This window comes from Cyanistes caeruleus, chromosome 15, assembly GCF_971803275.1.
Source record: "Cyanistes caeruleus chromosome 15, bCyaCae1.hap1.1, whole genome shotgun sequence".
NCBI classification, from domain to species: Eukaryota; Metazoa; Chordata; class Aves; order Passeriformes; family Paridae; genus Cyanistes; species Cyanistes caeruleus.
In genome coordinates, this window is record NC_141715.1 from 13,902,799 (window position 1) to 13,925,758 (window position 22,960).

The 22,960-nt window shown below is 42.0% G+C and overlaps 1 protein-coding gene across 16 annotated transcripts in view; it reads left to right on the top strand.

Moving 5' to 3' along the window:
* The window catches only part of WWC1 (WW and C2 domain containing 1), a 66,921-nt gene that overhangs the window by 26,893 nt on the left and 17,068 nt on the right, over positions 1-22,960 (top strand). For all 16 annotated transcript variants that reach the window (XM_086851299.1, XM_086851301.1, XM_023936264.2 and 13 more), the window contains 9 exons: positions 3,870-3,979; positions 8,842-9,045; positions 10,723-10,799; positions 11,719-11,798; positions 12,694-12,823; positions 13,169-13,315; positions 14,340-14,413; positions 19,564-19,806; positions 21,235-21,324. In XM_086851299.1, coding sequence (XP_086707425.1) covers positions 3,870-3,979; positions 8,842-9,045; positions 10,723-10,799; positions 11,719-11,798; positions 12,694-12,823; positions 13,169-13,315; positions 14,340-14,413; positions 19,564-19,806; positions 21,235-21,324 — 1,155 coding nt within the window. The remainder of the gene's footprint in view (positions 1-3,869; positions 3,980-8,841; positions 9,046-10,722; positions 10,800-11,718; positions 11,799-12,693; positions 12,824-13,168; positions 13,316-14,339; positions 14,414-19,563; positions 19,807-21,234; positions 21,325-22,960) is intronic.

Consider the following 22,960-nt stretch of genomic DNA (forward strand, 5'->3'; position numbering starts at 1 on the left):
CACTGGATCCCTTCTGGAAAATTGGTTTATTTTAGTCTTCATAACAACCCCTAAAATCATATCTTAAAACAAGGAAATAATACCTTTTTTCTTTTTATGCTGTATTCAAAGTCTTGCTACACAACATATTACATGTCTTTCATCTAATTGAACCATTGCTACTTTGATTTGTGCCAATTTTTCCCACAACAGCTAGGGAGAGGAGCTTAGAAAAGAAAGTGATATGGTTATGAAGCTGCAGTTACTTGGGGAAATAGCTATTTTGTCTATAACAAGTGGAATTACACTCTTAGTTATAAAACTAATTATTATTCTATTTGCTAGTTGAATGACAGATTTCTCCACTGTACAAATGGGATAGTTGGAAGCTTTGGGCAGCCAGGAAAGGAGGGCATTAGTCTGTGCTTGGTGATGGGTGCTCCTTGTGAGATACACTGAAAATATCAGTCCCAAAAGTGAAATAATTGTCTGTTTCTGAGCCCTAGTAACTGGCAAGTCTCCAGTTGGCTTGTGTCATTGCTATAGCAGACTGATCCTGCCTTGCTTTTTTCTTCCTTTTTCCAAAACTCTTAACTGAAAGAACTGGCTGGATGTAGTTCATACATTGCATTTCATATGGAAAATAGGAATAAGCATCCTTCAGTTGCTTGGTCCTGGCTTCCTATTGAGTCTGACAGTTTCTGAGCAGTTTTGTAAGGAATTCAGCTGCTTCTAACAAAATAGGACTAGACAAAAGCTGAACAGAAGCTTTCTAAGTTTGGTGCTACACTTTGGAGCACCAAAGTTGGCACTACAGTTCCATTCCCTGATGAAAGTATTCCAAAGGCCTAGAGCTGATAGTGCAGCTCCACGCTGGTTTTTGTTTTTTACCAAGACAGGGTTTAATATTAATGTTAGGTGTGATTCTTGAGCAGAATTCTGCAAGAAACCACTCAGTGTGTAACACAATTTACTGAGGTGTGTTTTATGTCTGCAGCACGCCCTCAGCTAATGTACTTTAAGTATGGGTTTAATTAGTGCTCCACGTTGAGGGATTCTTGCTTGGATCACTCACCAAAAATGTTGAGCACTGTAGCTGGGACATGGGAGATGCATGGCTCCTCTTAATCACTCTGCTGGGCTGGATGTGCAATGCCAGGGACTGCAAACCCAGGATGGAATTGCATCTCTTCTTACAAAGCTCTCTACAGAAGTGTCAGAATGGCAGTCATGCTGCCAATTCACAGAGGTGTTTAGAGTGTCACTAACTAAATGATGCAGGGGAGAAGACCCCTTGGACTTCCTGTGGCCTTGCAGCCCCACCTTGATTCCTGGGGGCAGTTGTGGGCACCACAGTAAAAACAAAGACATTAAACCATTAGAGAGTGTCCAGAGGACAGCCAGGAGGATGGTGAAGGTTTGGAGGGCAAGCCTTATGAGGAGTGGCTGAGAGCACTTGGTTTGCTCAGCCTGGAGAAGGCGAGACTGAGGGGGGGAGAACTTGTGGTCCACAACTTCCTCGTGAGGGGAAGCAGAGGGGCAGGTACTGATCTGTACCTGACCACTTGCAGGACTTGAGGAAACAGCACGAGGCTGAGCCTGGAGGTTTAGGTTGGCTAGAGGAAAAGGTTTTTTCAGCCAGAGGGTGGTAGGACGCTGCCCAGGCTCCCCTGGTGTCCTGGGAATGGGCACAGCCCTGAGGCTGCAAGAGCTCCTGGAGCACTTGGACACTGCTCCAGGGATGCCCAGGGTGGGATTGTTGGGGTGTCTGTGCAGGGACAGGGGCTGGACTCAGTCATCCCTGTGGGTCCCCTCCAGCTCAGCACATTTCATGGTTCTGTGATCCCAGCATGACTGTGCCCCTCTCAGGGATGGGAGCAGGTCCATCTACTTCAGCATTTAGCACCATGCCCTCCCTCTTCCCTACCTGTGCTGTTCCACATGAACCACTGTCGTTAAATAAAAGCAGATGCCACTTTCAGAGATGGGGGAAAGTGTTAACCCTGGTGTTTAACTTAACATTGCCAGCACGTTTGCTACAGCACTTTCATCTCTGATATCTCCAGAGAGTGGCTTGTATCTGACCTTGCTCTGCATTTTTACCCTTGTGCATCTTTGATTTGATCAACTCAGAGCAGCACATATTGGGTACTCAGGCTGAGGAAACAGTTTGATCCACAGGGAAGAACAAGGGATAAGGGATAGCAATCACAAGCATTGAGATTCTATTTTATTTTCAGGTAATCTCTATTTTCTATACAAACACACTTTTGGTACACAGTCTAAATTAAGAACTGTAAAAATAAACCCTTCAGTGTAACTTTATCGGGAAAGTTTCACAGTTCTATGTTGTGAAGCTGTGAGTTCTTTTGCACTGCAGAGCTTTAAATTGAAATTTTGTGAGTGAATAGTGATTCAAACTCTGCTTCATACGGCAAAGGCAGTGCATTGAGAGGGAAATGCAACAGCAGTTAAATTAGAGGTGTTAGTGGCTTACATGGCTTTTACAAAAGTGTTCCCACCCCATTCTTACTGCATACCAGACTTACAGGTCATATTTAGGGGGAATTACGTTAGCTGTTAAATGTTGATTTTATGTTGAATCTCTTCTGGTTGAAGGCTTTTTTCCTAAGACTCTTAACAAATAGTGACTGTAAGATGTTAATATGGGAGTACCAGCTGGTTCTCAGTGCCTCCAGATGACGTCTGCTCAGAACTTAGTAAAACTCTGTCAGCCCTCCTCAGTGACCTTTTGCTAGGGAAGACTTGCTAGAAGCTGTTCAGTGTCCTGCAGTGGGTTGCAGCCCTGCTGTGTGTCCCCCTTTGCCTCCCTGCAATGTGCTGCTTGCATGTGGCAGAGCTGGGTACAGCTCTGTGGGTGCTTGCTCAGCCCTTTGCTCTCGATGTGTCCTGCCTAGAGGGACTGTGGTGTTGTCCCCTGTGTCCTGTGCTCTGCCACGAGGGCTTCTCTTGGAAGTCAGACTCAGCCCCCTTCCACATACACCACGCAGAGCACTGGGGTTGTGTGATGGATCTCTGGGCCTCTGGCATACTGTGCTTTTGGCAGCTGGGGATGTGAGGCACCTGCAAGATTAATTCCTCCTGGCTTGTGCCTCCCTGCAGTGCTGTTTGGTTTGTAGTTTTGGTGGTGCAAGCTGAACCTCATTAACTCTGAGTCAAAGGGAGGAAAGGGACATGGTTTCGGTGATTAAAATCTCTGGGGTCACTCAAGGAGTGGGTACTCTAAGCTTTGTGTTTAGCCATACAAGCCTTCAGAGTGTTGCTGGATGTGGTCTGTAATAGAAAAACTCATCAGAGCAGAGCTGTGGAAATACTTCCTTGTTCAGACAGAGTGGGTTACATGTTTTCTGATACTGAGAAACTAATCTTGTTTGTCATTAATGAAACAGAGCATATTGCAATGCAAATGAGAGAAGTTGCATGGCAAGTGGTCCCACAGTCCTCAGCACTTGCTATTGATTGTTCAGTCTTACTTATTCATGCTATGCAAATTGCATTTCTCATCTTGCTCCTTCTTGTCTACATATTTTTGGTACAGGACTTGCCTGCAAACAGTCTTGTTCTTTCACTGGAGAGACAGGAATTGTTTCTGGCAAAGTTCTTAACGTTCCTTTGTCAAGCGAGTACTGGCTGAGCCGGGCAAGGCTCTGGAAATCTGTCAGAATGAATTCATCCTGCTCTAACTTCAGATGGAGAAATAGAAGAGTTGGTGGTATATTATTCGATAAGAACAAAAGCTTTAAAATAGTTTTCAAGTCTCTTTGTTTTTGATACTGAAGCCCTTGTGGCATTTGTTTTCTGGTCAGTTGTTTGGAACAGGCATGCGGGAGTGTTCTTTTATTCATGCTAAATATTATTTTGCATTTCAGGTATACTAAACCACTGACCTTTGCTGACTGCATCAGTGATGAGCTGCCCTTAGGATGGGAAGAAGCTTATGACCCTCAGGTTGGAGTCTATTACATAGACCACAACACCAGTAAGTGACATGCTGCTGTGTTTCTGCAGAGCGATTTAAGTCTGTATTAAAATATACTGAACAAAAAACCACAGAGTTGCTAACAGTGTGTTTTAGAGTAGATGAGATCTGCAGCTTGTGAAATCAATCCTGTCCTTCTCCATCACACAAAGTACTTCCCTCTCTAAGCAGGAATTTGAGACCTTCTGGGTTGCAGTCTTCAAGTTGGCAGCCACGTTCAAGCCGATACTGTGGGCACACCTCTGTCAGATTTGGTTCTACTGAAGAGTCCAACTGGTAGCACTGATCTGGAGTTTGTTCTTAGCCTGGAATTTGTCCCTGTGGCAAGACCATCAGAAACAGTACAAAGGTCTTGTGTTGATTCCCCTGGCAGGGGTGAACTGAATGAGCATGAGCTCCCTTGGCTGCAGGAGCTCACACTGCCCTTGCCGGAGACAAAACCCTCAAATAAGCTTGGGATGTCCTGGTCAGGGCGCAGGCTTGTGGTGTCTTTATCCTGTGTCCTCAAACTAAGCCACTGCTCACACCCTTTGCTAGATTGCTTGGTAGACCAAAAGAGTTAATTCTGTAAGCTCATTTGAATTATAAGAAAATACACTGGTTTATATATCATTACAGACATTACTAGAATAACTGTAATGGGTTATGCTAGAACAAATCCACTGAAAAAGTAAGAAGCAAAACAAATCAGTGACTTTGATTCTCTTTATAGAACAGCTGCAGCCCAAAAATTCACAGCAGAACCATGGCCAGGCTCTTTTAGGGGAGCTTGCAATTTGTGCTAAGAGAGAAACCTTTAAAAGATAAAAGTACATTGAAGTACCTTGAAATTGTGTTTTGTTTTTTTTTTTTTAAACCTACTTCTAGGACTTCAACTGAGAACTTGGAACTTTTTTTTTTTTTTTTTTTTTTCAAAATTGAAAGATTTTTTAAAAATAAAAACGTGGAGGTCTGGTGCAATTTTTTCCTTGGTGGAGTTTTTTTCCCCCCCTTAGGTATCTTCATCTTCACACCCTTCTCTTTCTCAAAACTGCCACAATTTCACCTGGCCTGAGACTGCACCCTCCAAGCTTTAGCAACATCTCTTGGGTATTAAAAATGCAGAATGAAAAAAGCCTGTTCCCAAAAAGCCTGACCCCTGCAATACAAAGATCCTCTATGCAATATACAAAGATCATACAAAGATCATTTCCAGCTGTAAAGGTGACACAAATATTTTTATTTAGAACTCATGTAGATCCTGTGATTTAAATTGCTTCACTGTAAGTATTTTTCTGTGAGGTAGGGGACGTTGATTTTTCTTTCTGTTTGAAGTCAGAAAGGGTAGGCAAATCTACAGAATAACACAAAGGAGATCTGCAGGGGAGAGGAGTGGACAAACTTTACTTTAGAAGGTGCCAAGTTGCAAGGCACAAATTTAGGTCAACTAGGGGTCTGTAAGACCAGGTGTGGTGTTCATTTCACTGTCTAGGAATGGGAAAATAGCCTTGACCTGAAGCTGTGGGACATGGAAGCCTGTTGGACCCCTGGAGTGTTTCAGTTGGCAGAAAATCCAGCATTGTTAAATTTGTAGTTGGACTCAGTGATCCTAAAGGCCTTTTCCAGCCTAAATGGTTGAATGCAGTTGGGACAAACCAAACATGGTTTTGTTTATACATTTGAATTGGTGCAGGGTGAACATGCAAGGTCTGGTTGCAGTTCTGGGGCAGTTACCCCTGCTCTGTGCCACTCACAGGCACCATGGGATGCAGGGACATGCAGAGAAGCCTTCCAACTGTGCTGACACCTGCTTAATAACAGTGCCATTTTAAAAGTTCCACTTCTATGGGATGCCAGAGGCCACAATATTTAAATGGCAATTTCAACAAAAAAAGAAGAGGAACAAACTCATTGCGTATTTCTTATCCCAGCTCTAATCCAGATCACAATAGAGCAGAACACATCCATTTAGCTTAACTTAATCAAGCTGCTCATCTTTGTGGTTTATGTTGAAGTATCCTCTGGAGGGTGTCCAAAACCTTCTTCCTCTCCAAGGTCGCTGGCAGATTCCCTGGCAGGAAGGAGCTGCTGAGGGTGGAAAGGGGATGGAGCCATGTTGGGTCTTGCTCATACTGCACAAGTACTCGAGACTAATTATCAGAAATGAGCCCAAGGATAGGCTTAAATCTAAAGCCAGCAGCTATTAAAAGAAGCAAGATGGAGAACAATTGTAACCACCTCTCTGAGGGAAGATAAATACAATTAAATTGAATTGAGTACCCAGAATATTCCTAATACAGTATTAATGCATAGCCTTGAGTGTGTCTCTCTGGGAGAACTTTGGAATGTGATTTGCACGAAGGAATTACGCTGATGCAAGCATTGTAAGCCTACATTCCTCCACCATGAAGCAAGCAGATTTATTTATGACAAGCTCAACATTAAATTAGAAATTCACAAGACAACAAATGATGTAACAGCCTGCATTTCTATCATTCTTTTATAGTTCTTTTTGAATGTATTTTGCATTTCTCAGTAGCTGGGGCTCAGTGAGAGCCCTTGGCCAACATTTTCATTGATTGGTTTTACATGTTTGAAAGCCAAAGCTCAAAGCTGCGATCAAGGAGTTACAGTTAGTGCTTTGATTACTGAAAAGGTTGAGGTGAATATTTAGAATAAATCTGGACACAAAGCATTTCAGTACCTCAGTGTGTTGTCCATCCATTCCCTGGGTCAGATTGTGTATGGAGCACTGGCAGTGCTTCACCACCTCACAGAGGTGTTCAGGATTGGAGGCTTTTCCAGTCTTCCTACTCATTGCTTGTAATAGAGGAATTTTCCTTCAGCAGCTTCCACCACCCTTCTTGGGATTATAGGAAAAATGGGCTGCTAGTCTGAGGAAAAACTGGAAATAGCCAGGCTTGAAGACTTACGTTGAGGTAAACTTATGATCCAGTGTCCTGCATCAGACTTTAAGAGCCACAGGTACTTTGCCAACATACTTTTTGTGCTGGAAATTAGAGAGCTCTAAGTCACAGTTGTAGGTGGCTGTGCAGTCATGTCCAAGGAAGCTGCATAGCTGGGAATGTGGGGGCAGCTCCCTGGGTAACAGCAGACTTTCCCCTTCTGGTTCAGCTGTGGAGAGAAGGCAGTTACTTCATCTGGGTAATGGTTATCTGGAAAATGGGATTTGGAGGCACAAATCGAAGCAGGAGCATGGGGATTTCAGAGTCTTACAGATTCTGTGTCCTCCTGATCTTTCTTTTGCTCCCTCTGAGGTCATGGTGCTATCTATGAGGGCACCAGCACCTACAGCTGCCACAAGAAGCTGCTTTTCCCTCATAATATTTTGAGGCAGTTTTTCAGGTCCAGGCCTAGCTTTAATATTGTATCAGCTGAAATACTGCTTCTGCTTGCAGGACCTGTAAAGGACTCTTTGTTGAAATGCTTCTACAGAATTTACTGAGGTTTTTTGATTGCAATTTGTGGCTTCTCCAAGTTTTGCCATATAATTTGAAGTGCCATGTATTCTTTTGGGTCTTGAGACATTGTTAAAAACTACTTACTGCTGGAGTAGCCAATTAATTTTCTTCTCAGCATGACCATGGACAGCTTGTGAAGAGGATTGAGTGTCCATCCCTTGGGTAAACCCCTTTATTTCTAGGTCTGCTGCTAAGAATGTTGTCTAACTTCCCCACATCCTCTGTACAGCAGTGTTAGTCTTACGCCTGACTCGCTTAAGAGCTGCTCATACCTTCCACTCTGGCAGCTTTTACTAAATATTTAAAGAGGCTCTTAAGATATGCAGATTAGATTCCCACTGATAGTTTCAAGCAAGTCCTTTCTATTAATTATTCATTATGTGGTAACTAGGCATCCTTATTCAAGCATGTTAGTTTAGACAGTTCAGAGCACTTGGTCAACTAAATATTGGAACCTGCTCCAAACAAGAACATGTAATAGCCTTGAAATAGAAATGAAAAATATTTTGGGCACTTCTTCACAAAACAAAGACAAACACTGACAATAAATTTACCTCATTAGTGTTAGGACTAGCTGCCTATCTGTGACCTTAGGTCTTTTTCATTATTAGAAACCTGAAAAGCAATGCATTGGCTGTGTTGGGGTAACGCAGATGGAAGTGTTGTAACTGCTGCATTCACTGTGTTACCCTAAATTCAGTGGAGTTCTTCGTGTCCTTCATATTCTTCAGTCATTTACTGCTGTGCCTGTTTTCCCTAAAGGAGTTGTTTACTCCTCTCTGAGATTCTGTTCATATAATGTCGTTTAAGATGCTTTCACAAATCTGTGATTTAATCAGACTTTATTTTTACTCTGGAATCTGAGTGAGCAGGTTTTCTTTCTCCTCAGCAATAAAGGCCACTTGGCAGCCAAAGAGGGCGGGCAGAGTTGTAATTGCTTTCATCTTGTTGGTGCAGTATAATGCAGTCATGTGGCAATGATGTTTTCTGAGAGTTTTTTTATCAGTGAAATAGTAGAGGTATTTTATTAGTAATATTATAAAGCAGTTGCTATAAGGATAAGTCTAACAGTCAATGTCAGTATCTTAGGGCTGTGCTTGTATATTCTTGGGTGGATGTTTTTAAGAGCCAGAACCAGGGCAGCTGCAGCAGCAGAGGAGTTGGAGAGTTATATGACAGTTTTGTTGTGAATTATTCTATTCAGCATGGCAGAACTCATTGGAATTCATTGTGGATCAACAGTCACTTCCTTAGAAAAAAGGAAAATATCTTTATTCAACTTTTTTATTACAGGGATGGGGCAAGAGACTATTTTAAAATGTCATAAACAATGGAGCTTTTCTAGACAGCAGAAAAAACCTGCATTCTGTTGATCTTGCCTTCTTCTGTTTTCTCTCCAAGAAACTACTCAGATAGAAGACCCTCGGGTGCAATGGCGCCGGGAGCAGGAGCACATGCTGAAGGATTACCTTGTCCTGGCCCAGGAGGCCATTGCTGCCCAGAAGGAGATCTATCAAGTGAAGCAGCAGAGGCTTGAACTGGCCCAGCAAGAGTATCGGCAGCTGCACGATGTTTGGGAGCACAAACTGGGCTCTCAGACCAGCTGTGAGTAGTTTAGTGAGCTCTTAACCAGTGACTTCCTCAGCTGTGGACCCAGTAGGACAGTAAAAGGCATGAAGCTGGCCCTTAGATACAGCACTGGGATGTTATGCCATGTCACTCTTCGATCAGTTTGTTTCAGAAATGGTATCTGCCCAGCACCTGTTTGGTAAAGGCTGGTTGTTATGAAACACTCCCATGTGTGGCTCAGTAACTGGAGTCAATGTGCAGATTTTCTGCATGGGCTTCAACAAATGCTAAAAAATGCGGTGGTTGGCTCAGTGTGAAAAAGTTAAATAATACTTTCCTCGATTCCCCTGTTTAAAGTACAGAAACAAGGCATCTTGGATAGTATTCCAGGCCCTTTTTCAGTTTTGTATCCCAGGCAGTTGAGTGATGGTCTCTTGGAGCTCAGGATCTGTATTTTATGCCATGTTCCAAGTCACCACTGGTGGATTGCCTCTCTGTGTGTGAAGAACAGTGGTTTGTGCTCCATATTCTGTGTCACACACACATCAATACCAATGCCTCTTCAAGGTTTGGTGCAGAAATGTTTATAGAATGCTGTATTTCCTTCTTACTGGTACTATTTAGGTGCTGGAAAATGTCCAGAACAGGATTTATTTCCTGCATGTATTCCAGAATTTTTGTTATAATCCTCAGTATTGCAGATTTTCTGTGTTCTTGCCAGCCAAGAACCTCCCCCTGTTTCCCTCTTATGAGTTATGTGCGATGGTGGAGAATTCCACTGGCTAATCCTGTGCCTGGTGTTAAAATTTTTTAAGTAGTTTTCTGTCAGCTGAAGGGTTCTTGTTTGACAAGGGTGTTGTCCCGCACCTCTAAAGGACTGGGTTTGCTCTTTTCTTAGGAGCATTCTGCCCAAGTATTGGTGTTCCAGAGCAGTACACTGAGAACATGAGTTACATGGGTGAGATGGGATCTGCCTTGAAAAATACAGCCAAACAGAAATAACTAGAAATTCTTTCCCATGTTTTATAGGGCATAAACTGATGGCTACAAGGATCAAAATATCTCACTTGCCTACAGCCACCTTTAACAACATTGCACGTTGGGGAGATACAGTACCTTTTGAGGCAGAAGGGTTTAACCACTGCTGAGAAGAGAGTTCTACTCTTAATGGGACATTGATTTGATCTGGTGTGACACATTGTATGGTTGGTCGTGTCCTCAAGGCTGTGAAAAGTCTTGCATCACATTTTTCAGTTTCTTCTCATTCTTTGCTTTTCTTTGTTTCTAAACATCCAGTGGATTGTTTGCTCAATGAGGAAGTCTGAAAAAAATAATTAAGTAAACCTTCATGCAATGCCTGTCCCTTCAGTTCTGTTAAATGCCTTTGGAAATGCAGGAAGCCACACTTTTGAATGGAGTGAATGTGTTTGGGAGTTTGAGTTAAGTGTGTTAACCTGGAACAAATCCAGACTTTGGAGATGCAGGACATGCTTTGGCCCCTTCAGTCTGTACTTTTTGTGGAGTACTTGACTGCACTATTGCCTTTCCCTGTCTTTGAGCAGCGAGATGAGGAAAGTGGGTAACAGACCTACACCAGCAAAGTGTGGAGGTCTGGGTGTGTAGGAGTGATGGGAGATATGTATTGGTGGTGGGACTGGTAAAAGTGTAGGGAGGAAGGCAGAGCTGCTAAACTGGCTGTTGTATTTGTTCCAGTGCTTTCTGGCTCCTCGTCAAGTTCCAAGTATGACCCCGAGATCCTCAAAGCAGAGATTGCTACTACAAAATCCAGGGTGAGTAGTAAAAATGGACCTTTGCTTGCCATGAGTAATGGTTTCAGATATTTCCAGGCCTCATGGCAAATACTGAAAGGAGATGACAAAGCAGTTGGAAGAGCTAATGTTGCCATTTAGGTCATTGATGAGAATTTTCTAATGTTGCAGTATTAGGAATTTGAAACAGGTGGTTTTATTCCCCTTAGACTTTAGCCTGGCTTGGCAGTGGCAGTGCAGGATGGCTGTGGGATGTGGAGCTGCCTGCTGGCTCCTCCAGTGCTGGAGAGCTGCAGGTCCTCCCCAGGGACTGGCAGCTGTTTTGTGCAGGGCTTAGTGCAGGCTGTCAGCAGGGGAGGGTGTGCTCTCTTGCAGAGCACAGTTTGGGAGGAAGAAAGGACTGAAGGAAAGTAGGTCAGTGTGGCCTCTGTGGAGGAATATAAAACAGCAAGCTGTAGGGTCAGTGGATTTACAATATGGATTAGCATCCTGCTGCTGATGATGCACCACTCGTGCAATGGGGCCTTTTCATTGGGGAGATTGCAGGGTGGCTTCAGATGTTGCAGGGTAACTCCTGTCCTGATGCTTTGCAGGTTTTTTTAATAACTGGGAAGGTTTTAAACATTTCTGAGCAGAGTTGACATGTGTTTCACTGCTGTCTTTTGTGAATTTTTCTCAATTTTTCCACTTGCACAGCTGGAACTTCCCTTGAGCCCCTTGTTAAGAGATGTAATAGCAGCTATTGGGTAAAACCCTAGCCAGTGATAAACTCCTGATGAGAAGGCAGTCAGGTTTGTTTGCTGCTCTTGAGATGAGCTAATTGCCTGGAAACTTTGTTTAGAGCACTGTCTACACTGAATAAGTTTTGAGTTGAATGGATAGCACTGTACCTAAATACTCATACAAAATACCATTCTAAAAATGTGACACCTTGCTGCAGGTTAATAAACTCAAGAGAGAAGTTGCTCACATGAAGCAGGAACTCCAGTACAAAGAGCATGGATTTCAAACACTGAAGAAGTAAGTGTGTTCTCAAGATATTTTTTTTCAGAACATCTCTGGCTTGCAATGCATCCTCCACTACATTTATAAATAGCTGCCTAAATAACATAAGCTGAAATATGCTGCTGATATCTTTAGGCTGCAAGCAGTACACAGCCATGGGGGAGTTTTCTCAAATCAGTGCCTGTATGGGATTTACCACATTAGAACTGATTTCATGGCAAAAAGCTTTTGAACCAAGGTCCCATCAGTTAACAGATATTCCGTTTTACTCAGTATTGTTCAGTATGAATATCACTACAGCCCATTGTCTTCATTATAAGAGCCTTCAGTTTAGGGCACTGAGGAAAAACTAGAGGTGGAATGGGAGGCAAAGTTTCAGGTACTTGCCTTTGTGTGACTAGACATCAGGCATCTTTTCAATAAATGTTTATTATAAGGGTCAACCATGGTAGAATTCCTTTGAGGAAAGGGAAGGATGAGGTGACTTGTAATTAGGTTGTGCAAGCAAATACATCTGTGCATGTGAGTCTGTGCCTGTTCTTGAAATCATGACTGAAAATTAGGTGATTCTCATAGATGGCTAAACTGATCCTCTCTAGGTTAGGAAAAAGGCAGCTAGCATCAGTCTGCCTTAACATACTGTTTTGGGGGGTTTGTATGCACCTTTGCCCTCCCTAAGGAGTCAAAGAGATGATACTGCTGAAATTAGAGTTCTGAAGTGTAATGTACTGCTGAGTGGAGTAACTTAGGCAGTGGGGAGTGGGGTCCTTTATTCCTTCTGTTGTCCTTATTATACTTTGGAGTGTGTTTTTTAAAAAAATTCATGTCAAGATGCATGGATCTAGGATGATTCAATTAACTGGATGTTATTAAATGTTAGCTCACTGGGTTTTTTAAAATTTCTGTACAGAATTGACATGAAAATGTCTGATACTCAAGGTGGCTACAAACTTGATGAGGCACAAGCCATTTTAAGTGAAATGAAAGCTCTCAAGAAGGCCATCACATCAGGGGAGAAGGAAAAACAAGACCTCATTCAGGTATTGAAACAATATAACTTTTGTAGTATTTTACGTCACCATTGCTAGAAGATTGAATATCTGAGAAGTAATTTAAGTGTTTTGTATTTCAGATACATAATTGAGGTTTTTAATAACATAAACTAGTTTTGTGTTGTGGTTGGACTGCAGCCTCTGCAGTTCTTCAGATGCTGTAAATGAGAAGTATAAAACACAGTCCAGCCATGCCTGACCTCGAGTTTGCCGAGTCTGAGTGGGCATAGCAAACATGGTCAGATCTGAGTCATGGGTTTAGGCTAAAGTTATGTAGCTGCTGAGGTACTTTGGGCAGAAGTGAGCTCACCTCATGATTTTTTGTGGTTTTAGAGCTTAGCCAGGTTAAAAGACAGCTTTGTGAATGACAGAGGATCCCAGTCAGACCTGTGGGCCAGCGGTGTGTCTGTGGAAAGCTCCAGCCCTCTGCTACCGCGACAGTACCTGGATGTCAGCTCCCAGACAGATGTTTCAGGAAATGTGAGTAATGTGTGGGAAGCCTTGTGCACATGGAGACATTCCTCTGAGCTGTGTGTAGAACTACCTCACCATGAGTTTCCAAGCATGGACAAGTTTCTGTGAAATCACAGCTTCTCCTGGTTTAAACTGCAGTGACTTTGTTTTTGTGTGCAGTGTTAATGTATCTCTAAGGGCAACCTGATGTTTCCCCACACTGTCTCTATCAGAGCAACCCAGGTAGGAATAAAAGGGAAGGAAGTTTGATTTGGCCTGTAGGTGTAGCTTTTTGTTATATAAATATTCCCTTAGCTCTTTATAGCAGTGATAAGTTACGAGACAAGAAACATTCAGCAGGTCTGTATGGGCTAAGCTCCAGTGAGGACTCTTCCCCTACAAGTGTTTCACTGGGTTACAAGTGAGAACAGCAGCTTATGTGTAGATATTTTGATGCCACCAAAGTTGTAGTGCTCATAAACCCTCAGTCCCACACGTGCAAGGAGATCAGAAGTGTCAGGTTGGTCCCAGCCTTGGTAAGGACTCAGTCGGTGCTGAGGGTACATCTTATTTCTCACACGACAGCACAGCGCCTCTCCTGGGAACCTTTACTTAAAGGTTTGCAGCCACTTTCAGTCAGGGCCACACATGTTAGTGAAGATCTGCAGATTTGGGCATGATATGATGTCCCTTGTCTTTAACAGCCAAAGCAAGATGTCATTTAAACCAAAATACAATGCAGCAGTTAAGGATGCAAAAGAGCATTTAAGAAGAAGGATTGCTAAGGTATTTGTGTGTTCACAGAAATAGAAGCCCAAGACAGATGTGGTGGATTTTCTCTTCTTTCTAGGCCAGAAAAGGCCTTTGAATCTTGTTGGGGTTAAGTATTTGAAGAAATCACTAAAAGTTTATTTAAATGCAGCATGTTTGTGTTCTGTGATTGGTTTAACTAGAAAATGACTGACAAGATCTAGTGTCACTTGTAACAGTGTCAAGGAAATATCAAAAGAGGAGTGGTTCCTAAGTTGCTGATTTGATGTTTCTGTCTCAGTTTATTGCCAGCAGCAGTAACCAGCTGGCCGAGAAGGTGCGATTACGGCTGCAGTATGAAGAGGCAAAGAGAAGGTAATTCTTTGGCCCATTGCCCTTTTTGGTTGTCACAGAGCTCATTCTGAGGATAAGTTTCACTAGAAGAAGTACCTCCAGACTGAAACCCAGCATTGCTGCTATGTAAATGTGGTAATTTTTGAGACAATAGGCTTTTTGGGCCAGTGTTATCTTTCAAGAAATGAATAACCATCCTAGAAATTACTGAGGTGTGACTAATACATAAAGAATTCAGTCTGGCCACACCTATGGGGACATAAGTGGTTCTGGTACCTGTTGCCAGTGTTTCCCCATTCCTAATAAGGAGACTGTACTGCAAGGCATCTCCTTACCTTATTTGAAATGAATGAATGCTTGCATGCCTAAGTGTGATAAGGAGAAATGTATATTGTGTTAACACCTTACATCAAAATACGGTCAAATGGCTGCAATTCCAGAGCTTATCCATAAGAATGTAAGTTTTCACCTTTGCCCTCTGATCTCAGATGAATTAAGAATAGATTAAAAAAAAATTCTATCTACTTAACAGGCCAATTTAAGCAAAAGCTTTCAAGATTTACTTTTTAATAGATAGTAGCTGACTCAACTGTGTAGTTAAATGAAAAACCACCAAGAATTATTACTTAGACTTTGGCTGGCCTAGTCTTTGTTCAGTGATGTAACCATTGCTGGGGGTGACTTTCTTCACTTCTAACTGCTCTAGAGGGACTTTGCAACTCCAGAATAACAAAGTTCAGATGTGTTTGTACAATCTGTGCTTGGGATATATGCAAAGAGAAGGTTTTTTCTCCAGCCTCTGGTTAGAAATAAGAGCCTTAAGGCTGAGGTTACTAATAATGCTCTCATTTTGGTGTACTGGCATGGCCAATAGGCCGTGTTTCTCAGTGGCATAAAATTTGATCTGTGGCAGAACTGCGTGTCCAACTGCTTTTGGCACAAATTTATACTTCTTTTCTTAGGTGGAGCAATTTTACCAGAACTGTTTGTTTTGTCAGTCCAAGATTTGCCAAACTACCTTGACATTCAAATCATTCAGTGACTTTTAAAAGCAACTTTAAAAATACCACTGCTTCAAATGCAGTGGTTAATTAGGCAGTAGTAAAATTGCCTTTTACTTTTAAGCTTTGCTGAAGGCTTCAATTTAATTCACACTGACTTTATAATATATAGAACACATTCAGATTGAAGAGGAATATTCCTCCTTTATCCTGTACCTTTTCCAAGGAGGGGCAAGTGAATAGTGACAAGCCTGAAAACTTATTTAATATGCTCTTTATAAAGAGAGAGAACCTTATGAAGACAGCACAGTAGTTGAAGTGATGATGAGTGGCATACAACACACTTTGCAGTTAAAGAATACTTGCTGCTCATACCCCATGTTTGTCCTAGGTTATCTATAGGTTTTTCTCAAAGCTTAAAAAACATTACCATGAAGAAAGATGGATCTAAATGGATATGAATAGTTGATGCTAAAATGAAAAGATCTCCAGCTATCAGAGCACCATGGTTTTGGCACAGTATTTAGTAGGAGCTGCAGAAACAAATACCTTGACTGGTTTAAAGCTGGAACAATACTATGGATATAGTGACTCACAAGGAACCTTCTGTTCCTGTGAAAATTCTTCCTTGTGATGTTAGAAGTGTTTCCTGTCCCCACAGCAGCATTAAAATGTTCCAAAAACACAATAGAAGGCTAAGTACTTTGCCCACGCACAAACTGTGAAGAAAGCGAGTGATGGAAATACATGTGTTATATTAGCTCTGCAGTATCTGGAGAGGTAAAAGTTAAGGTTTGAAATCAAGATGGTCCCATATTAATTAGTTTAGAACTACTAGATCTGTAAAGGGCTGGTGCTTTAGAAAGCAGGCTCTGGCAGACACTGTTTGTACCATTGCTATGGACCAGACTAAAAGCTCAGATGTGGGTGAGTATCTGACTGAACTTCACCACACCAGAACTGCCAGGACCCAGTTCCCTTCCCCATCACTGCATCCTCTCCTGTCACAGCTCAGGCAAACAACAGATCCCCAGAGCAGATAATATAGGACCCAAAAAAAGACACAGGGCAGCTACAGTGACAAACCTTTCGCTTAATTATATTCAAAACTGAGAATGAGTATCATGTCAAAAAGGCTGTCACTGCTACCTCTCAGCAAGGAGATAGCTGCTGCAGCATAAATGCAATCAGAGATGCAACTAAATTCTGTTGTACAACTTCAGACATGTAGCAGTAACTCAGTTGTGTAGCACAACTTGTACCCTGCATTGTTCTAATTTCTTCAGCAGTTAAAATTCAAGCTTGGGTTCTGTGTGACTGGTGGTAACTCAGGGATTTTAGAAATACGTTTTTTTAATCTCCTGAAATGAAATATTTTAATGTCACATTAAGCAACATTACAATGACGGTGGGAATTTCACTGGTCAGTTTTTAAACCACACCTCCCACTTAGCTTGTGGCTTTTTTTGCTCAAGAACAGAAACTTATCTGATACAGGATTGTTAATTACTGGGTGTAGATACACATCTTAGTGCATGCTCCTGTGGAGATGCATGTGCTCTGGACAATCTCCAGAGACTAAAAATTGTATGTGCTATGCCTATGTTGCATAATAATAGAAGGTGCTAACTTTCCCTAATTAACTAAAAAGAATCTTGTTATGATGATGAATAAATCATCTAACTACCTTTTCTAGGTAGAAAGAGAACAACTAAATAAAACTTGAGCTTCTTGTTCTGTATTTGTTCATTCTGGTGGCCATTCAGAGACGTGGTGTGACCTGAGGCCGGCACTGCAAGCCCAGCCTGGATCATCAGCAGTGATGGAGTTCAGACTCAGGCAGTGAATGCTGAAGGGCTGGAGTGTTCAGCACAGTGCAGACCTTCTGCAACATGTTTCTTTTGTGATAGTGCTGTTTTATTGCAAAAATAGAATAATAAAACTCCCTTTAACTGAAAAGGGGGAAAATAACGATCATGTACCTAAGGTAAAACTGGAGGTTAGCTTAACAAACCTTTTAGACTCGGAAATGCATAGAGAACAAATTCCAATGGAAAAGCCATATCCATGCAAATGTATGCCAAAAGTGATCAGATTTATGCTAGCCAATCCTCTTAGACTCATATCCCTTCAAAATGCACAGAGGAATTCTTGGATTATGAATTAATGCCACTGTTAATTCTTCATTGGAACACAGTATTGCACTTAATCAGGCACTCAAAAACAAAACAGCTCTTAAGACTACCTAAAAATAGTTGAGCTGAATATCTATCAATTATGGAACTTCGTTAGAGTGAGCAACCTGCTGTGGGAAATGGGTTTACAGAAAGTGATGCTTCCCTTCAGAAAGGTGATTTCATGTCTGTCTCCTGTTGATGATGCTGGAGGCAGGTCAGTGTGTGTGAGCCTAATCCTTCACAGGCTCTCTCAGGCCTCGAGTTCCTCTTGGCCTCTGGAGCCTGGAAGACAAAGCTTTATTCTTCAAGGCCATTCAGGAGCCTTCTAGCTGCTGCTGCCCAGATCTGCATCTTACTGCTTACTCCACACACTTTGATTTTGCTGGTTGGCACTGAATTTGCTCTGTGCCTGCCTGTGCGCTGGTTTGCTGGAGGAAGCACACACCATCCTCTGTGTTTCTGCAGCATAAACCAAATTCTAGAGAGATGAATCCAGATCAGTACCTGCAACTATTTGCTGTAACAGATTTAAGTCCAGTAAGTCTGTCACCAGATCACAAAGCCCTTTTCAAAGACAGAAACATATTGGACGTTCATTTTACATGTCACTTCCATTTCTTATGTATTTGCTAAACCCGAGTGTGGGATTAACCCGAGTTCATCACGTGAAGGGGCCTTGCCTTGCCTCTCTGATGTTCAGTCAGGTGAATTTTTTTTGAAAATATCTTGCAAAATACTTTCTTCTACTTGTTTGCCTTCTAAGTTTTTCAATTTTTTTTCATCCCAGACAGTTCTGGCCTTCCCATTCCCTGCTTCCTACTTGATATTTTGGATTGTGTGAGTTCAGAAACACAGATCCTTGGTAATTCTAATTCAGATTTATCTGTACTATTGTTTCTCTTCAAACTACCATGATCAGACTGTCAGTCTTGAAGACTTGTAGGTTAGTGAGTGCAAAGGAAGCAGCTTTCTTTGGGAGGACCAACATTACTGCCCTTGGTTCTGTATCCTGCTTCTCTCTGTCTTTTGCATTGCAGAGCTAACCATTTGTGGACCTAACTGAGCAGGTCAGATATTTGGGAAATTTGGAACAGGCAGCCACTTGGAGTGAGCAGCCTCCTTCCCTACCACAAGCTCTGCTCTCCTCCTCTGCCAGTCAAAGCTCTTGGAAAATTCTACATCCGTATTGCTGTTGCTTTTAGTCTGCTTGTCTTCCTCCCTGAGCTGATGTGGAGTGGTGCTGGAGGACTGGTGACACAGGCTTTCAACTGAAATCTGGAATGATATCTCTAATGAAAATAGGCTTTGATTCTGATGCAAGTAAGCAGCTCTGGATTTTGGTAGGATCACATTGCCTCTCCAACTCCTCACATCCTCAAGTGCAGGTTGCACCAGGAGTAGTGTAGCTCCTTAATGTGTCCAGAATGCTTACTGTTGAATCAACAGGTGGGTTCTTGCAGTAGCAGCATGGAAATATGATTAACTTCCTCATTGTAAAGACAAAAAAAGAATTTCTAAGCTTTTGACTAAACACTAATCTTTATCTGAATTGTATATGGGGAGTACACAGTTACTTCCACGAAAGTGATTAAAGAGTAGGTAATTATCACATGATATCCTCCACACAAACTACTCTGAGATCACTCTGTAATGCATATGAAACACCTGTAGTATATGTGATTGCCTTTTCTGACATCCAGAATTTTTGTTGTATTATTCCCTGACTGGTGGACACTCTGCATATTAGCTAGAAACTTCTTTTTCCATTGTGAACAAACCTGAGTTAAAATCCCATTCTGCATGTCCACATCCCAGTGGTGCTGTCACTTGGCACCATTCTGGTAAGGGGGACACACGAGGGTGGTTGTCCTGGAGCTCAGAGCCTTCCTCAGGGCTCTGGAAGATGTGGTTGGTCATGGTGCACCTCTGCGTATCTGGAGCAGGAGATCAGGCACTCCTCAGGGAATAATTGCATTTTTTTTTTCCCCTGCAGAATAGCAAACCTGAAAATCCAACTGGCTAAACTTGACAGTGAGGCCTGGCCTGGCGTGCTGGACTCTGAGCGGGATCGTCTGATACTGATTAATGAGAAGGAGGAGCTCTTAAAAGAAATGCGATTTATTAGCCCCAGAAAATGGACTCGAGGAGAGGTGGAGAGACTGGAGACAGAGAGGAGGCGCCTGGAGGAGGACCTTCAGGCTGCTAGAGACACTCAGAGCAAAGCTCTCACTGAGAGGTGGGTTAGTGGGAACAGAGCAGTGCCTTTTTGGGCAAGAGGTAACTGGGAGCAAGCACCAGCATCCCCTGGCTGACTGCCCACAGCAGTGCCCTCACATTCCCAGGACACTACTCAGAAAGCTTCTGAACTCATCTCCCAAACAGCCCATGTGCAAGTTTTACTGTGCTAGTGGGGAAAGGTTGCTGTTCCTACAATGAATCCTTTATGGGAATGTAAAGAATGCTCAAAATAGCCCAGTGTAGTGTTAATGTAGTGTAACATTTCTGTATGCAGCCAGCACCTCACAGCAGCTTCTACTGCAGTTGCTGTGCAGTCTGGGCCTTGGTAAATGTCAGCAGATGGAATTTTAAATTTCTTAAATTTGCTGTTTGTTCTGAGCATCCTTGTATGTGATTCCTGTAGGATCTGGTATTTGACAGGGCTGTGGGGCTTGCAGGGAATATCCTGTGAATCTAAACTAGCTGAAAAAAATGCCAACTTTCTTCCCTAATTTTACCTGTGTTGCAGGAGGAGACCTCAGGGGAATGTACAGTGGGGATGAATACTGCATTAGGCATTGCCTACAGGTGTTTTACAGTCTGGATGTATTAATGAGGGTGGCTCAGCAGTGTTTCTGGTAGCTGCAGTCTCTTGAAATGGAGTAGGCACACTGCATCCACTCTCTCTTTGGCTCCATGTTTTCACTTCTTCAATGCAGTGTCCAAATGACACCAATTTTTTACATAGGCTTTTTGTGGTTTTATCATGCTGGAAAAAATGTAAATGTCTTGGCCATTACACTTTCACCTGCTTGAGGTATCTGTGGTTTGACAAATGGTTCTGGTCTTGCCATAAGGTAAAGACCTTCATTTGGGATTTTTGGGAATATGGTCACATTCTAGAGTGACAAAGACATAACACATTTATGGGGAAGGATTTTGTGTCCAGAGGCCTGTTCAGTTAGGGTGTGAGCAATGTGTTTGTCTCAAGCCAGTTGAGGTGGGAAATAAAGCTGAGATGCTGCTAAAGCCAATAATGGAAAGCAGTAATGCAATGGTTAATAACTAAATCAAGTAACCCTTAATCATCCATAGGCTTTAGTGGAAGGAATTAGGACATTTATAGTTTTATTAGCACATTAGGAATGCAGTAGTGTTTAGTGAGTAAAATCTGCCCAGTTCTTTTGAGGCCTGATCCTAGAAACATTAGCTTTTATGTTACCAGCTGTAATTATTTTCTCTTGTGAATGTTTTCAGGACTGAGTTCTGCATTTTAAGAGTTTATGAAGTTGGTAAACACCTACATATCTGGACCAAATTCAGTCCCATGTATTCCTATCAACTTTTGTAGGATTTCACAGAAAAAAAAAAAGTAGATTTTTCCTTTACTCCTTATTTCAAATAGTAAATGCTACTTTAGCTTGTCTCTTTTTTGATCTTCTCTTAGGCTGAAGTTGAACAGCAAAAGAAATCAGCTTGTCCGAGAGCTGGAGGAAACCACACGGTTGGTTGCCATGCTGCACTCCCAGCTGAAGAGGTAGGTGACCCTTTCCAGAAGCTGTGGTTGCTTTTGCTGCACATTGTGCCACTGACTTCCTCTGCTAACAGTTCCAGCTCCCAGCTGAGGGCTAAAAGGCCTTTCAGTCCCAGTACTGACCTAAGGCCCCTGTATAGTCAGTGTAAGGAGAAGCCTTGGGATCATAGGTCAGTTTATGGTGCTTTTCAATGGGCTGAACAACTCTGTCTCACAGCAGGAGTTTGCACAGTCCCTTCTATTTCAGCAATATTTAGGTGATGAGGGATAGCTGAGACTTATTCACTAAAGTTTGAGTTACTGGAGTATTACATTAATAAAGTATGTTAAAAACAGCTTAACAGACAGCAAATGGAGTGAATCTTACTAATGCAACTACACATTAATGTGTGAATGATCATATTTCTCTAATTCCAAGTGTGCTGTTGCTTGCAATGTAGACAATATATAGAGATATCCCTGAATCTGTTGTGGTTCATATGGTGTGAAGAATGGCTTTTAGTTCAGGCTGTATTTTTGGGAGAACACAGGATTGGTGTATCCAGCATGCATGACTGCAGGCACTAAGGTCAAATCATTTTGCTAAAACTATATTTTTATCATTCTGATAACAAGAAAGTTTGGTGGGGTTTTTGTTTGGTTGAGGTTTTTTCCTACCAGTGTGTACTGAATTTACTCTGTTTGTAGCTTCTGCTCCACTTGGATTCTGTTTCATTTTGTGAAGATGACACCGAAAAGACTGGAAAGAAATCATAGTGCAAGACTGACGTGTAAATAAGCCAGCATGGAGAATAGCTATCTGTGAGGCTTTTATGCAGTGGAAATGCATCATATTTTCATTTCACCTAGCTGATTAGGGATCTTTTGAGGTGACCAAGAAGCATGTGAAACTAATTTCTTCCTAACTGTGTGCCCAGCATTCTTGGCATGCTCCTTCATAAGAATAAGTGTTTGTTATTAACCCCATAATGCAAAATGTCTGGCATTCAAAGGCATGTACAAAAAGAAGTTGAGCCCAGTTTTTTGACAGGGAAAAGATTAATTTTAAACCTCTCCCTTTTAATAGTGAAGTACACTGAAAAGCTGTAAATTCATTAGGCTTCAACAGATGTGTATATACTGCCAATATGCAAAAACATCTATCAGAAGCTTTTTTGAACAAATGTGATGCACAGCACATCTGTCAGAAGACATTTTCTGCCAAAATTATACTAAATACAGCATACTTGCCTGTTTCTCCTAAGGTCATGGAAATAATTATACAAACATAGTTTCCAGCTTTTACTCTATAAATAATAAATAAGGGATTATTAGGCTTATTAGTATCTCACAGTTTTTCAGCAGGGCAACTTAAGCCACTTATGTATATTCAGAAATTTTTCAATATCTAATCCCTATTTGAAGTGAGGGTCAATAATGACCAAAGTCTTCAATATGCAGAGCAGGAGTGTTGGTTTAAGTGGAATTTCTAGAGATTGTACATTGGTACATGTTGTAGTCACTACTGGAATACTTGCTGGGTCTCATGAGCAGAAAACTGTGCTGTGGTGTCTGGACTTCCTTATCTGAACAGACTTCTATTCAGCACCTGCTTGAAATTAATTTTGTTGTCAGTTATGTTCTGAATGTAGAACTCTAG